This window comes from Schistocerca cancellata, chromosome 2 (genome assembly GCF_023864275.1).
Source record: "Schistocerca cancellata isolate TAMUIC-IGC-003103 chromosome 2, iqSchCanc2.1, whole genome shotgun sequence".
In the NCBI taxonomy this organism is placed as follows: domain Eukaryota; kingdom Metazoa; phylum Arthropoda; class Insecta; order Orthoptera; family Acrididae; genus Schistocerca; species Schistocerca cancellata.
Window position 1 is genome coordinate 381,960,744 of NC_064627.1, and position 16,625 is coordinate 381,977,368.

At 36.7% G+C, this 16,625-nt stretch overlaps 1 protein-coding gene across 1 annotated transcript in view; it reads left to right on the top strand.

Annotated features, from left to right (window-relative positions):
• Nucleotides 1–2,074: 2,074 nt before the first annotated feature.
• The window catches only part of LOC126161788 (dnaJ homolog subfamily A member 2-like), a 36,210-nt gene continuing 21,659 nt past the window's right edge, over nt 2,075–16,625 (top strand). The window contains exons 1-2 of the mRNA XM_049917861.1: nt 2,075–2,231; nt 14,109–14,392. Coding sequence (XP_049773818.1) covers nt 2,163–2,231; nt 14,109–14,392 — 353 coding nt within the window. The 5' untranslated portion in view covers nt 2,075–2,162. The remainder of the gene's footprint in view (nt 2,232–14,108; nt 14,393–16,625) is intronic.

The window sequence follows — 16,625 nt, forward strand, 5'->3', positions numbered from 1 at the left end:
CACTTTGTGTGGCCAATATACACAATTTTTGATCCAGTATTGGGTTAGATATAGCCAGCAGATGTATCTGTGCCTTGCGAGGTTACACCCCTCCATACAGAAAAGCTCTTCATTGTGAAATGTGAGTTTACTGAGAACTGTAACAGCCAGTGGGCTGACCAGCATTCTAACAAAGCAGCATTTCGACAAGTATGGACACACAGAGAACTAAACTAGGTATAGTGATGTTTAATTTGAAGCTGTTTGTACAGAATCTCGAAGGTCAAACTCCATCACAAGGCTAGTACTGTGAGAAATCTAGAGTTTTATAGTAAACTCAAAGCAGTCAGCATTCAAGTAAATTTTTCTTCTACAGAAGAATTATTCATCACATTTTTTCCCTCTGTGACACATTTTGAGCGGAACAGACAATTGCATCAAAATGTTCCACAATGTATTCAAATGGTGGCATTCAAACATGCCATCGATAACATGGAACAGAATGGAATGAAATGGGATGTCACGATCAAGGTTTCTTGGGAAGAAAGTTTTAATGTTGGTGTTGGTTGCCGTATGCCATTATCTATTAACATCTGAAGTCAACCTTTTTCTGTCACACTCACTCATGTTATAGTTGTAGATTTAGTACTTTTGTTTATTCTTAGTCTTTATTTTATTATTTTACCTTGCTTTTGCTACAAACTTTGATTGTTCCATAATGACTCAGATGTGTTTTTCCATTGAATGTTCGTCTATGAGAGATGCCAGATACCTGAAAGCGATAACTGATTTACGTGTTACAATAACTGAATAGAGCTGATGGCTATGCTATGTACAAATAAGAACATAAATTGATGTACCAATTTCATTAAATAACATTTTATTAAGTGAAAAAGTCAGCTCTATTGAAGGAGAAAAATGTAATTTTGTATGATGTTGCTTGCTGAATGTGGGAAAAAATATAATGGATAAGCAAACAACCTCATAGATAGGGCAACCACAGCTCTGAGCAATAATCTTGGGTATTAATAAATGGCTGCAGTTGTATTTGGTTGTTTATTTTTAGATCACTATATGTTTCGTGGCACTTAGAGCCACATCTTCAGGTGAACAATAACTGAAACATTAGAGCCAAAATGCACGGAACTTGGTACCAACATTTGTCGTCCATCAAAATAAAACCTCACTAAAAGGCAGAAATATCATTGAATAAACCAGTAGGATGCTTGGAATCCAATCCAAAATGGTGAATGGTGCCACTTCCAGCATTTTTTATTCAATGACACACTGTCTTTTAGCTGTGTTTCATTCTCACAGAGATAAAATGTTGAGTACCAAGTTCCAAGCTTCTTACCTCTAATGTTTTAATTATATTTTCACCCGAAGATGTGGCTCCTAGTGCCATGAAACTGGTAGTAATATAAAAATGAAAGACTAAATACAGCTGCAACTATATATTTATATGCAAGATAAAACATAAGGTGAATGGGCTATATGTATTCTCTTATAAATATTGTTTGATGTGTTTGCATGTCTTGTGAATCATGTGAACAGTGTCTGATGATGAATTTCGCAGTTCGAAACCGGTTACGACGCTATTTATTTAAATAAATAGCCTTATTAATAGTGGCTTTTTGCTGTCTTCTTCTGTGTAAGAATCAGTCTACATTAATTGTACACAGACACGTCTCACTATATCAGTTTTAGACAAAATAGCAGTGGTATTTCCGCAGTAGTTGCGATTTGTGATTTCTTGCATCTTTGAGAACTATAGATACCTAGTTCAATGCGGATAATGCAGGTGTTTGTATTCTGTCTTGTGTGAACACTTCATTTAATGATGACGAGTAAGACGTTTCGTTCCGTTAAGTTCTGTTGATATGTGAATCTGCGTTTGGGAGGCCTCTGGAAATTATATTTTACGAACTGAGTTCAACAAATTACTTTCAGTTCTATTTGTGAATAAAAGTTAAAGTGATATTTTATTTTATTTTTGTTTTTCGGTCTATCTGGTAGACGATCATCGATTCGTACACAGCTGTTCGACCACCATCGAGAAGTACGTTGACTTGGTATTATGTCGTTGACATTCACTTCGTAAAGACATACTTTGGATCAAGTTTAGCCATCAATAGGTTTCTTCTTCCTGAGTCCAATCGCGGACGTCATTCCTTGTTTAGAAGATGGCGGATTCTAAGTTGTATGATTTATTAGGTGTGAGTAGAAATGCATCTGAAGTTGAAATTAAAAAGGTAGGTAGTTGTAGAAATATAAATATTATGTTCTTCTTTTAAGGATCACCTGTCTTCTAGTACTGGGTGCTGTGTGGAATCGTGTTTTTGATACTATTTGTTCAGAGGCACGAACAAGTGACTTTTACGTTGGAATAATAATTTGTACCCACTTAATATTTTAAATTTAGAAATTTGTGTTAACGTTTGCCATTTACCTAGTGCTGGCCAGTTAAGCACTTTTTCATGTGAAACGCTTTATGTATTTATTGGACCCAGATCTTTTGTCAGACACGATGATTAATTAAATAAATCTGTTGCATCACATTGAATCGTGACATGCTGTTTCGTGAAGAAGTATTTGTGTTCATTGCGTGGTGGACCCTTGGTCGTACCTTACATATAGTTTGTAAATGCGTTGACGATCTAGAATTTTTTCATAATTGACACTGAAATTTCAAGTGGTTATTTGTGTGCCAGAGTTGCCTCTTAGCATATTACGAGAAAGGTTGTGTAGTGTTCTTACCTACGTGCAGGTGAATTTTATACTGATAGTTGTAAATTCTGTGGCACGAAGGCACCTCGTCGGAAGCTGATATTCCGTATGCATCCAGGTAGCGAAATTGCTTAACGAATGTGCAAATATCACATGGTCACGAAATGTTTATTTTTGAAAGTGCTGTAGTGCCAGTAATGCAGTTAGATCATAAATGAGCGTGGAACTACCACTGCCGGGTTTTACATGTATTTGATACATTATGATGAGGGACACTTACAAACCAGTTTCATCAGGGTTGGTTGAACTGTACCCATTTTGCCTTATTAGTGGAGAACAGAGCATTTGCTTCGACCTTTGTATGTTGTAGGCCTAACCAGATTCTGTGCAATATATCTGAAGAACAGATAGAGATATATGTTCACAATCAGGTGTTAATTTTCTTTGGTTGCACTTCTAATGGAGACAATAATTATCCTACTTCAACATGTTTAATGTGTTGAAAAACCTGTAGTGGCAGTGAAGAAGTCAAGTTTCAAAAGCTTAACTGAAGATTTGAGACTTCTTATACTTCACAGTAAGTGAAAGAAATGAGCAGAAAATTTAGGCCCATGTCAAGTCATTGCAACTTACATCTGCTATAAGTGGAATGGTAATTGCTATGAGAATTGAAGTTTTATGAATACATACCCATAAACTAAACATAAATTGAGAGATAAATAGGAATCAGGGACAAGATCTGTTGGCTGCAGTAGTTATCATTAATCTAGTGCAGTACTTCCACAGACTGTGACAAAATTAGCGCCGGCCGCGGTGGTCTCGTGGTTAAGGCGCTCAGTCCGGAACCGCGTGACTGCTACGGTCGCAGGTTCGAATCCTGCCTCTGGCATGGATGTGTGTGATGTCCTTAGGTTAGTTAGGTTTAAGTAGTTCTAAGTTCTAGGGGACTGATGACCACAGATGTTAAGTCCCATAGTGCTCAGAGCCATTTGAACCATTTGACAAAATTAGCAGAAAGTTACTGCTTTGCAGAATTAGAGTATCTTCTGAGAATGGTTTGCTGAGTTTACTTTTTGTACCTTTCAATTCTTCTTGTGCCACTCGCCTTAGCAATTGAGCAGTACATCAACTGCATGCGAAAATTAACTTTCCACATTTTTAAAAAGTGGCTATGGATCTCAACTAAAACTTAAACTGCCTTTTTATAGTTAACAGAACATTTGCATAGACAAGAGCAGCTGATGCACCCATTGAAAAAAATGAAGTATTAAGTCTTTTGAATGGATGGACAATAGCTACAGATGTTACGAATGATACAAAACAATTAGCTGTTCATATTGATATGCAGAAATGCAAAACCTGTCCTACACATAGATTTGTCAACACTGTAGGAAAAGATAGCTTACTTCTTATTTACAGATAACATGCTAAGCTGCAGACAGGCACAATTGACACTTACATGTGAGCTTTTGGCCACAGCCTTTGTCAGGGCAAGAGCTGCCAAACTTTGCAGCTATATGTGTGAGTGAATGTTTTTTCCTCCTTTTCTGATGAAGTGGGTAAAAGCTTGTGCAAGTGTGCGCAATAGATTGATCTGTAGTGTGACAGATGGTAGGTTGGAAGATGATTGTTAGGGAGTTGAAGGCAATAGTAATCTTTCATTATACACATCTTATTTTGTAGTTAAATTTGCATCCCTGGTGAAAATAATTTTTTTTTCCCAGTGAGGTCTGATATTTTAGTGATAACTGTTTTACTTAAAACATTTGACTTGGATCCAGTTATGGCGTAGTAGCCATATATTATCTAGGAAATTTATATTTCTGGTTTGCTGGAATTGGCACTTAATGTTTCTCGTTACAGACTAAAATAGGAGCAATGGAAGTTTCGACCCTTTTGCTCTACAGTACATAGGTTATTGTGTATTTTGAGAGGCAGATTATTTGTAGCTACATTGTCATGAAAGGCTACCTTAATTTGTAGCCACAATTCAGTATTTTCTGCAACTGTATAAGTGGAATTACGGTTGTTAAAAATTGTCCGCAGATAGTGGTCTAGTGACTAGTGTTGCTGCATCGGGGTCAATTCCCAGCCGGGTTGGAGATTTTCTCTGCCTGGGAACTGGGTGCCCCGGGCGTTCGGTAGTTACATTCTTGTTAGGATTTTACCCAATTGTTTCCTCACTGTCAACTGTCTGCCTCTTTGTCAGTTGTTACTGGTGAAAAGCTTGTAACATATCAGCTTATTCTCATAAAACCGCAGGGCAAGTGCACCACAAACACAACACTGCTCGTCTCTTTTTCATGCTTCTCATCGACAAACATGAGTTTCTGAATAATTTGGGTCCTGGGAATATAGGGGCTGGAACGGCACAAACTGCTTGTTTTTATGTCTGTGAAATAGATTTGTTGTTTATGTTGTATGTATTAAAATCCACGGAGAAGAAATAAAAACTTTAAGATTCACCTATGTCGTCATAATTCTGTCAGACGGCAAAGACGAGCAGTTAAATGGAATGGACAGTGTCTTGAAAGGAGGATGTAAGATGAACATCAAAAAAAGCAAAACGAGGATAGTTGAATGTAGTAGAGTTAACTCTGGTGATGCTGAGGGAATTAGATTAGGGAATGACACTTAAAGTAGTAAAGGAGTTTTGCTATTTGGGGATCAAAATAACTGATGGTCGAAGTAGAGAGGATATAAAATGTAGACTGGCAATGGCAAGGAAAGCATTTCTGAAGAAGAGAAATTTGTTAACATCGAGTATAGATTTAAGTGTCAGGAAGTCGTTTCTGAAAGTATTTGTATGGAGTGTAGCCATGTATGGAAGAGAAACATGGACGACAAATAGTTTGGACAAGAAGGGAATAGAAGCTTTTGAAATGTGGTGCTACAGAAGAATGGTGAAGATTAGATGGGTAGATCACATAACTAATGAGGTATTGAATAGAATTGGGGAGGAGTTCGTGGCACAACTTGACTAGAAGAAGGGATCGGTTGGTAGGACATGTTCAGAGGCATCAAGGGATCACCAATTTAGTATTGGAGGACAGCATGGAGGGTAAAAATCGTAGAGGGAGACAGAGATGAATACATTAAGCAGATCCAGAAGGATGTAGGCTGCAGTATTTACTGGGAGATGAAGCAGCTTGCACAGGATATAGTAGCATGGAGAGCAGCATCAAACCCATCTCAGGACTGAAGACCTAAACAACAATGACTTTATCGAATTTCCTCTGTAAGAATCAAACTGAGAAGTAATTAACAAGTTTTTCTTACAACAATAAATCCATATGGGATATGAGTTGCAGTTGCAGAATAGTTCCCCAAGTAGAGATTTTCCTTTCCTCTAGTTTTGTGGATGGGTGTTAATGGAGTGTGTTTTTGTTGGGAAATGTAACTGTCAGTTCAGTACTGTACAGTAACATAGCCAGAATAGTTACTAATTTTGAGCAATTTAGAATGTAGGATATGCATTTACCACTAGTCCTTCCCTGCTGTCATATATGTAGATATACTACTGAATGTTGTGGCCAGTAATTTCCCTGTCATTTGTGTCATGGAAACTCTGGAAATAGTTAAGCATTTTGTTCAAATTTTTAAATTCCATGGCTGTTTGATATTTCTTATGTGATATGGAATGAAGCCAATAATTTTTCACAGGGGTGATGTAGTTACCTATTTAATTTTACTCTGATCTGTTGTAGAGGAAAATATTAAATGTTAATAGAAATGGGTATTAAATGTGTTGGGTACATTTGTGAATTTCTTTGTAATGAAAATTTTTCATGATGCATGGCAGTGTTTTGTATTAGACCCATATTGTTTGTTGATTATGATGGGATAAACTGTTTAACCTCATTGGTACTAATTGGGTCTAAAAGCTATTACACAAAGAAGCACTCTTCTTTCATATTTCAAATCTATCATACGAGACATAAGTTGGGTTATATGTCCACTTTCTAATCTAAAACTTAACAACCATATGAAATGAATGGTTGTGAAGCAAGCAGATAATATTTTCCTGTGTAATTTAATGCAATGTTGCACCAGGAACCTGTGTGGTTATGTCAGATGAAATAGTTCAGTGGCTGTTGCACTGTTGTTTAACGCCATTCAGGATATTTACAAAATATAAATACAAAATAGAAATGGTCCTGAACTGTCATTGTCTTTAGTCAGTAATATCTCTTAAATGTTAGTCACTACAGACATAAAATCTCAAGTTGAGTGTGTAGCTGTATAGATAACCTGCATGGTGACACTGAAGATATTTTGCACTGGTGGTCTGTACATAATTTCTAGCAACTTTGCTTGCACATTTGAAAGTATACTGTTGTGGCACAACATTAAAGTTATTCTGTGTGATATCATTTAACTTGTAGGGTTTGAGACTCAACTATAGTCATTAAGTCTTTTCACTGGTTCTCCTGTAATAAAGTGCTCTTCACTGTCCAGGCTCCAGCCTTATAAGCTTAACGGGTATGTTGATATTTCATTGGTTCTTCAGTTTCACTGTGCTTTGAATGACCTGATGAAATTTATTGTTCTGTGTCCACAGCTTTTTTTTTCCTGCATTATTTTGCTATGCTGGGAGCATTCACATGTGTAATTAGTTTGCAACTCTTCCTAGAATTGTTTATCTTGTGAACATTTAGTGGAAATGTAACTAGTACAGAACAAAGGTCCTTATCAATGAAAGCTTCTGACGAATGGCTTTCTTTCAACATTCAAATGCAGACTGTACCATGTCATTGAATGAGGTGTGTCTGGATCTATCTATTATGTGTTTTCCCTGTTCCATCCTGATTCACTGCAAGCTTTGTTGCCACATGCTTCACTGTATACCTCTATCAAAAGCTCGTTAATGATTTTTTGCTCCAATTGGACTTTCTTTTAAGCAAAGTCAGTGGAAATGTGTCATGTGGTGATTTTTAATATGTGCTTTCAATCCTAGCGTGACTATCAATACTGCAAAATCTTACAATCTGCATGGTCTCATAAATGAGGCCACTAGAATAACACCAGTGTCCAAGACAGCTTTAGACCAAATTCTTGCAAATAGAAATTAACTTAGACTAACACTACAAATCTACAATGTAGGACTCAGTGACCACCGAACTGCCATACTGAATGTTGATGTAAACAGATACCTCAAACTCAATGTTGCCTAAGTTATTACAATCAAGAACTACATGTCTTTATAAGTAAATTGGAGATATGTAGTGAATAAAGTCAACAAAAAATTTGACATCTCTTGACACAGTGACTCACCATTTTGAAGAGGCATTTCCACAAAAATCACTAAGGAAAAATAATGGTAAGGGAAACAAGAACAATTACTCCAGCTGTGAAAACCTCCTCCAAAAATACTTCATGTGTTTTACATAAAACAGTGACTCCCCTCAACTAATCAAATAATATAAAACACACATAAAAGAAGGTTGTAATTATCCAAGCTTTTGGAGCCAATGACTTCTTATCAGGCAGAAGGGTTGATGGGGAAGGAAGAGGGGTGAAGAAAAAGGACTGGAGAGTTCTGGGAAAAGGGGGAGATATCAGGAAAGTCACCCAGAACTGTGGATCTGGGGAGACTTACAGCATGGGAAAGAGTCTTTCCTTCTCATCCCTGTGGTAAGTCTCCACTGACCTGCAGTTCTGGGTGACTTTACTGAAATTTACCCTTTTCTTAGACCTCTCCAGTCCTTTTCCATCAAACTGTCTGCCTGAAAGAGCAACTGGCTCTGAAAGCTTGCCTAATTACAACCTTCTTTTGTGTCTTCTGCTGCTGTTTGGTGAGTCGATTTATCACTCTAATTAAATAATTCTGTCAATAATTTTGTTGTTACAAATAATATAAAAGCTACACATGCCTCCTAAGAAATGATAATCCAGGCTAAGAGAATGCACAGTGAGTACACTGTTAAATCCAAAAACAGAGTAAGAGCAATGAGGACTACTATAAAAAGATGAAGAGGGGAAAACAGTTATATAAGTGAAAGTAGAATTTAAACAGTGATGAACACATTAGATTCTTTGCGGACATAGCTGAAAAATTGGTGAAACATAATCCAGGCACAAAATGTCGACTACCAAACCAACTAAAATCCACAAGTAAATATTCACTACCAGTAACAAGAAGAGGATGCAAAAGCTCTGAGTAAAAAAACTTATTCAGCTGGCATTGATGATATTCCAGCAACTCTCATCAAAAATTGCATGCATACTACTGCTCAACCACTAATTCTCCTCTTGACTGATTTTTCTGGGTAAGTACATTCCCAGAAGCACTGAAATTATCTGAACCAATCCGTATTTCAAAGAAAAGGTAATGATAGATGTGGATTGACAACTATATAGGCATATCACAATTTCATTAATTTCCACAACTACCCATACCCCCAATTATTACACTTATTCCAAATAGTCATTATTTAAAACTCTAAAATTGCAAATGTTTTGCATGGGTCACTGGTTTGGAAAAATTGTGCATAAAAAACTAGTGGGCTTCGAAGGTAAAAGGTTTATTGAGTTTATCCCAACATGGGTTTAGAGATAAGTCGACAGAAAAGGCAGTATATAACTGCATTAATATACTAGATCTGTTAGTTATGAAACTACAGGCATATTTCTAGATCTCTCAAAAGGTTTTGATGCAGTGGATCAAGAGATATTGCTGGAAAAAATTGAACAGTATGGTATCAGAGGACTTGTAGACAAATGAATTGCAATGTCTCAAAGCAATCCTGTACAGAAAGGCAGCATGTAGTACACTAACAACCAACTCAAACTTCTGAAATTGTCTACTACTAAAACTGTTAAACAAGGTGTCACAGTGCTGTATTGAGACTTTAACTATTCCTCCTGTATATTAATGTCTTGAGCCTGATCGTAGATGCACGCAAAACCACATTATTTGCAGATGACACAACTGTACTCCTCGAAGGAGAGAACAGAAGCAGTTCAGAAAGATGTGAACTTGACTATGGATTAACTCTGCCACTGGTCCGTATCAACAGATTAACCATAAACACTAAAGACACACTCTGTGAACTTTCACACCACACCAAATGCAAAGCACTGGCAACAGTTAGTAACCAACAAATAGTTAATCTACATTTATACTCCGCAAGCCACCCAATGGTGTGGGCGGAGGGCACTTTACGTGCCACTGTCATTACGTCCCTTTTCTGTTCCAGTCGCGTATGGTTCGCAGGAAGAACGACTGTCTGAAAGCCTCCGTGCGTGCTCGAATCTCTCTAATTTTACATTCGTGATCTCCTTGGGAGGTATAAGTAGGGGGAAGCAATATATTCGTTACCTCATCCAGAAACGCACCCTCTCGAAACCTGGCGAGCAAGCTACACCGCGATGCAGAGCGCCTCTCTTGCAGAGTCTGCCACTTGAGTTTGCTGAACATCTCTGTAACGCTATCACGGTTACCAAATAACCCTGTGACAAAATGCGCCGCTCTTCTTTGGATCTTCTCTATCTCCTCCGTCAACCCGTTCTGGTACGGATTTCACACTGATGAGCAATACTCAAGTATAGGTCGAACGAGTGTTTTGTAAGCCACCTCCTTTGTTGATGGACTACATTTTTTAAGAACTCTCCCAATGAATCTCAACCTGGTACCTGCCTTACCAACAATTAATTTTATATGATCATTCCACTTCAAATCGTTCCGCACGCATACTCCCAGATATTTTACAGAAGTAACTGCTACCAGTGTTTGTTCCGCTATCATATAATCATACAATGAAAGATCCTTCTTTCTATGTATTCGCTATACATTACATTTGTCTATGTTAAAGGTCATTTGCCACTCCCTGCACCAAGTGCCTATCCGCTGCAGATCTTCCTGCATTTCGCTGCAATTTTCTAATGCTGAAACTTCTCTGTATACTAAAGCATCATCCGCGAAAAGCCGCATGGAACTTCCAACACTATCTACTAGGGCATTTATATATATATTGTGAAAAGCAATGGTGCCATAACCTGTGGCACACCTGAGGTTACCTCAACGTCTGTAGACGTCTCTCCATTGATAACAACATGCTGTGTTCTGTTTGCTAAAAACTTTTTAACCCAGCCACACAGCTGGTCTGATATTCCATAGGCTCTTACTTTGTTTATCAGGTTATCAGGTGACAGTGCGGAACTGTATCGAACGCCTTCCGGAAGTCAAGGAAAATAGCATCTACCTGTATCTAATATTTTCTGGGTCTCATGAACAAATAAAGCGAGTTGGTTCTCACACGATCGCTGTTTCTGGAATCCATGTTGATTCCTACAGAGTAGATTCTGGGTTTCCAAAAACGACATGCAATGTTCTAATATTCTTCAACAGATCGACGTCAGAGATATAGGTCTATAGTTTTGTGCATCTGCTCGACGACCCTTCTTGAAGACTGGGACTACCTGTGCTCTTTTCCAATCATTTGGAACCTTCCGTTCCTCTAGAGACTTGAGGTACACGGCTGTTAGAAGGGGGGCAAGTTCTCTCGCATACTCTGTGTAGAATTGAATTGGTATCTGTCAGGTCCAGTGGACTTTCCTCTGTTGAGTGATTTCAGTTGCTTTTCTGTATTCACGTCAGTCAGTCCAAGATAACCAGAGTTAGAACAAAAATGCTGAAAAGGTAAATGTCAGAATGAGTACTGGCTGCTGTGCTATGTGTGTCCTGAAATCATGTGGTAGCCAGTAAACAGTAACAAATGCATACTTATTCATTCATACTGGCTCACTTAAAATATGGTGTGATTCGTTATTTGTACAATATTTGAATGATTGCTGCATCAAATCTTCAATATTCTGTAATTGAAATGTGTTGTGTGTGAAACAGTAGATGGTGCCCTTCAAAGGGTAGTGAGTTCAATGTTAACATGGTTGCAACTCAGATATGAAAGATAACACTGGTTTGTCGTGTCCTACAGGTGGAATACGTTAACACACAATCAGCATTAATGCAAGCTAAGTTGGTAGCAAACTTCTCTCCCCCAGTGTTTGTTAGATGTAGATTTACATACTTTTGCCTTACCTTAGATGCTTTTCAGCAATGTTAAATTTTGACCATATCTACTGCAAATTCAGTTGTCTTTGTTGAGAATAAAATTACTGATAGTTACTTAAAAGCACGAAGGAGCAATATGTAGAGTTCAGGAGTTGTTCATGTTGCTCACCTGTGGGTCAAGAGAAGTGCACATTGCTCTGCATGCTCATTCTTATTAAATTGCACATTTTTATCTGTGAAACAATTTAGCATAACATGGAATTAAATTTGTTTGTAGAGGTGAATAAGACATCATATAATAACCTGTTTTTAGTGACGGCTTGTTTCATTCATTCATAATATGCTGCTTGTCCATCACCATTCAGTGTTGTATTTGAATATTTTGTAGTGTGTTTTATCAGCAGTAAACAGGATTTTGATTTTTATTCCCAATGCATCACATCTTGAGAAATGTTTAAAGTGGTAAATTATATGGTGCTTCCTTGTCTTCAGTTTAATGATATAATGAATGCTTAATGTAATGAGATTTTTGCATCTTTGAACCAGAACCTTTTTCTTGTGCTTAAGGCTTCTTGTCATTCAGAATTCTTTTTATATAGGTACAAGTAGCATAAGTAAGGGAATGTGAAAGTTACTTTGACCAACTTGGTTATTTGTCAATAGATTTTCCTTTCTCGAGTTTGACATTTTGTAAGTGATCAGTAGAATTTGTTTGGAATTATGCAGTAAAAATCAATATGCTACACTTTAAAAATTTCCATTCTTTCAGTTAATGTTCGGCATTTTTCCAGATAACATTTGCGGAGGGATTGCAATTCTGTCTGGTTGGCTTCATACATTATTGACCAGGGATATATCTTTGTGTGTGCTTATGGGTCTTAAAAATATGCTGCAGATTGTAGTGGTGCAATTGTTTCCATTTTATGCCATGTTAAACTGCTCACAAGCTGCCTTAGTAGTTTGGACATCTGCTGTATAATTGTTTTCCTTGAAATGCTCTCCCAGTAATGAGAATGAATTTTCACTGTGCAGTGGTGAGTGGAAAAGTAATTGTGGAGACAATACTGCAAGCTGTGGCTAAGCCAAATCCCTGCAATATCCTTTCTTCCAGGAGCCCTAGTCACTTCTGTGAAGTTTGAAAGGTAGATAAGAAACTGTTGGAGCTAAGTGTGAGGACAGGTCATGAATAGTGCTTGGCTAGCTCATCCTGTAGAATATTTTGTGCAAAAAAGAAAAAGTTCCAGGCTAGAACCCCAGTTTGGCACACAGTTAAATCTAGCAGAAAGTTTTTGTTGTGTGCTTTCAGAATTAATCTTTTTCTACCTTAAGATGGTAACTTGGTCTGATTTTTTTTTTTTTTTTTTTTTTTTTTTTTTTTTTTTTTTTTTTAGTACTTGTGCAGTGTTCTCTAGTATTTAGGATTGTTTACACAACGAAAAATATTTGTGATTTTGTTTCCAGTGCTTTGTTGGCTGCAAAAAGGTACTATGTCTAATAAGTGGTCTTTGGGATATTCTTATATTCAACTGAATTTTTTTACAGCAAATTTCCTCATGACAGTCTCACTTCTGTCTTCAGTGTAAGAATAATCTGAGATCATTTTCCATTGTTTTCCTTGTTTTCTATGTCATGTAAGTAAATTTGAGATTGTGTGGATGAAATTGTACTAAGGGCATATGTAGTGGTAATTTTAACATTAAGGGAAGTTAGTTGAGTTGTTAGTATTTACAGTTGAGATTATTTTGGTCTTTTTAATTTAAACTTACAATATAATGAATATAATAGAGGGAAACATTCCACGTGGATTGGAATGACTCCTTACCCTCTCCCTTAAAACCCATATCCTTTTGTCTTTCCTTCTCCTTCCCTCTTTCCTGACGAGGCAACCGTTGGTTGCGAAAGCTAGAGTTTTGTGTGTATGTTTGTGTTTATTTGTGTGTCTATCGACCTGCCAGCGCTTTTGTTAGGTAAGTCTCATCATCTTTCTTTTTTAATTACAATATAATGACCAGCAGGAGAAGAAACTAAGTTTCTGAATGGGCTATTAATGTCTTTGGAATATATGGGCAGGAAGAACACAACTTGTTTAATTTTACACTTGTGATGCAGGTTTGTTGTGCTGCATGTGTCAAGTCATATATATGACTAAACTTTCCTCTGCAGAAATCGTGCTGAAAGGGAATTAACAAATTCTTGTTAGAAAAATGAATCAATATATTATATTTGGCTATAATCCCAACGAGTTAATTCCACAAGTAGAGCTTTTCATTTACAGTACTTAAACTTTATAGATGGTTCAGCAGGAAATATGTTTTGCCTGCCAAAGGTAAGTACTAGTCAGCCATAAGCCTCTTTGTGATTTTATAAATGAATGAAATCATCTTTCCAGGCATACAGAAAGTTGGCAAAGGAATTTCATCCCGACAAGAATCCAGAAGCTGGGGACAAATTCAAAGAGATTTCATTTGCTTATGAAGTATTGTCTGATTCCAAGAAACGTTCCACATATGACAGAGTTGGGCTGAAGGGCATGCAAGAAGGAGCCCATGAAGGACATGGCTTTTCTTCAGATGATTTGTTCTCACAGATATTTGGTGGTGGTCTGTTTGGTATGGGGCCTGGTATGAGAGGCAGAAGACGTCACAGAGGAGAGGATACCATACACACACTAAAGTGAGTGTGATTATTGATTTACTATGGGAAACAGTTAACTGTTTCTTTGTGTTGTGACAAGATTTACTTTAATTCATTGTGAAATACTCTTTTTTATAACAGTATCATTATTAATGTTGCTTCAAAGCAGTTAATATGCTTACACTTACATATGCATTTTGATCCTCCTTTCTTCAGCTTTAATTGCTAACAGGTCAGAATAGACATGTTAATTCATTGTAGAAAAATTTTGATATGTTGTTCACCTTGAGTTGTGATTGAGGTATAATGATAGCAACAAAACTGAGTTTTTGGTCCATATTTTGTGCCTATTGGTAACTGTAGTCATTGATCTTGAAAATAAACTGTTCAGAATTAACAAATGAATTACTGAACTTTTCTAGCATAAGAAGTTTTATGGACTTGGGGTAATAGACTTGCAGAGTTGTGACAGCCACATAAAAATACTGAAAAATTGCATAGAAGAAAAGTGATGTGTGGGTTTTTGGTATTTTAGCTGATGGACTTTATCCATAGGGATTTTTAGTTTTTCTCAGCTACTACTAAACCCCCTATTTAATAAATGGTGATGTATTATCACATACGTAAGAACATCAGTTGTTATTCACGGCAAAAAGTTAAGACTGTCGGATACACTCATTACGCAAAGATAGGGGATCAAAATTTAGAATCTTTTGAGCGTATCCACATTATTACATCAGGAATAAACATGCAAAAGTGAAGATTTGAAGCATTCTGTACAAATGTAATTAAAGGTGCCTTTTCAAATGTGGAGTTAAAAAAGTTCAAATATGAAACCAGAAACAAATTTTGCTGTGCTAATGCAAAGATTGTAAATATTTCTTTGTAAATAATTAGATTAGTGTGTGTGCTAACACAAAAATTTAACATTCCATTTGTAATTTCATTATTTTAACATCAAAAGCTTAAGTAGTTGCAGTATCTTAAAGAACATGAGAGAAAATACGGTGGAAGTGTAGATTGGTACTAATGATTTCCATAATGAAATGGTGTTCAGTACTTATCTCATTGTGATTTGTACTGTTACAGGGTACAGCTAAACTGTTTTAATTATTTTGGCTTGATGCATGGGATTTTTTAAAATCAAGATACAGGTTTAAGAATCTAATGATGGAAAGTCTAAAGCACATGGTCCTGCACTGATTTTAGATTATTGATGTAACTTCAAAGCACCTCTGCTGTTCTTGCCTGTAAGGTATTTTGTTATGCAAGTGTAATTTGGTAACATTAAAAATGATTAGTCTGGGGATGAGATTGCTGGTTTGGCAGAAGTTGAATCTAATTTTTAAAATACTTTATGATGGTGCCTTATCCTTGTATTTGAAGTGGAAAATGTGTGCTTAACCATGATTAAGTATAAAATGTGACTTAATTGAACAGTAAATTTGGTGAATAAGGGTTTCATTACAAAATGTTGCATACCAGGGTGTGTGTTGGTTAACATTTGCATAACAAGGTGATCGATATATAAATTCTACATTATAATGCTGTGTAATCTTTAGAGATGATGTGAAGTTTTTACATGAGCCACATCTTCTTGTAACTTTGTCTTTTCAGTAGGTGAATTGTACCATGTAATATAAATTTAAGTGAACTTTTCGGGCTGAGTTTGCAAAAATTGTGCAGAAAGGTCATTGGTCAGTTGGCTTGTCTAACAAAGGAAGTTGTGTGTGTCTCATCAAATTTGGCTGGATGGCAGTGTGCACTGCCATGTGCTTCACACAACTATGAAATTTGTGCCTGAGCAGATAATGTTTTTGGGTGAATGAACATCATAAATCAAATATCCTTGGTGATTTTCCATTCCCCAACAGGAAGTAAAGGCTTGATGTCAAGTAATAGCATTGGCAGTTTCCTTACTTTTTTAGTCTTGTTCCATCTAGCAAGATAGATTTATAATTTTGCTCACTGTCCTGTAGCTTGATCAGGTCGTCAGTGACAATGTCAAAGATTTTGTCAAACTTTAAAATAGTTCTAATTATAATTCTCCCAGTTCCCTGATGTTCTTCCTCAGTGAGTTTTTCAGTTTTGTCCTTAGTTGGCCAGTAGTGTTGTTTGCACTTGTCATGGCCAGTTATTGCTGGAATCTGCTACAATTGTCACACTTAAAGAAAACTTGACAAAGTACACTCTGCTGCCATGTTCATAAAACATGTCATTTGGAAATTAAAAAAAAAAATTAAAACTTCGCAGAAGTATGACAATCCTAGTA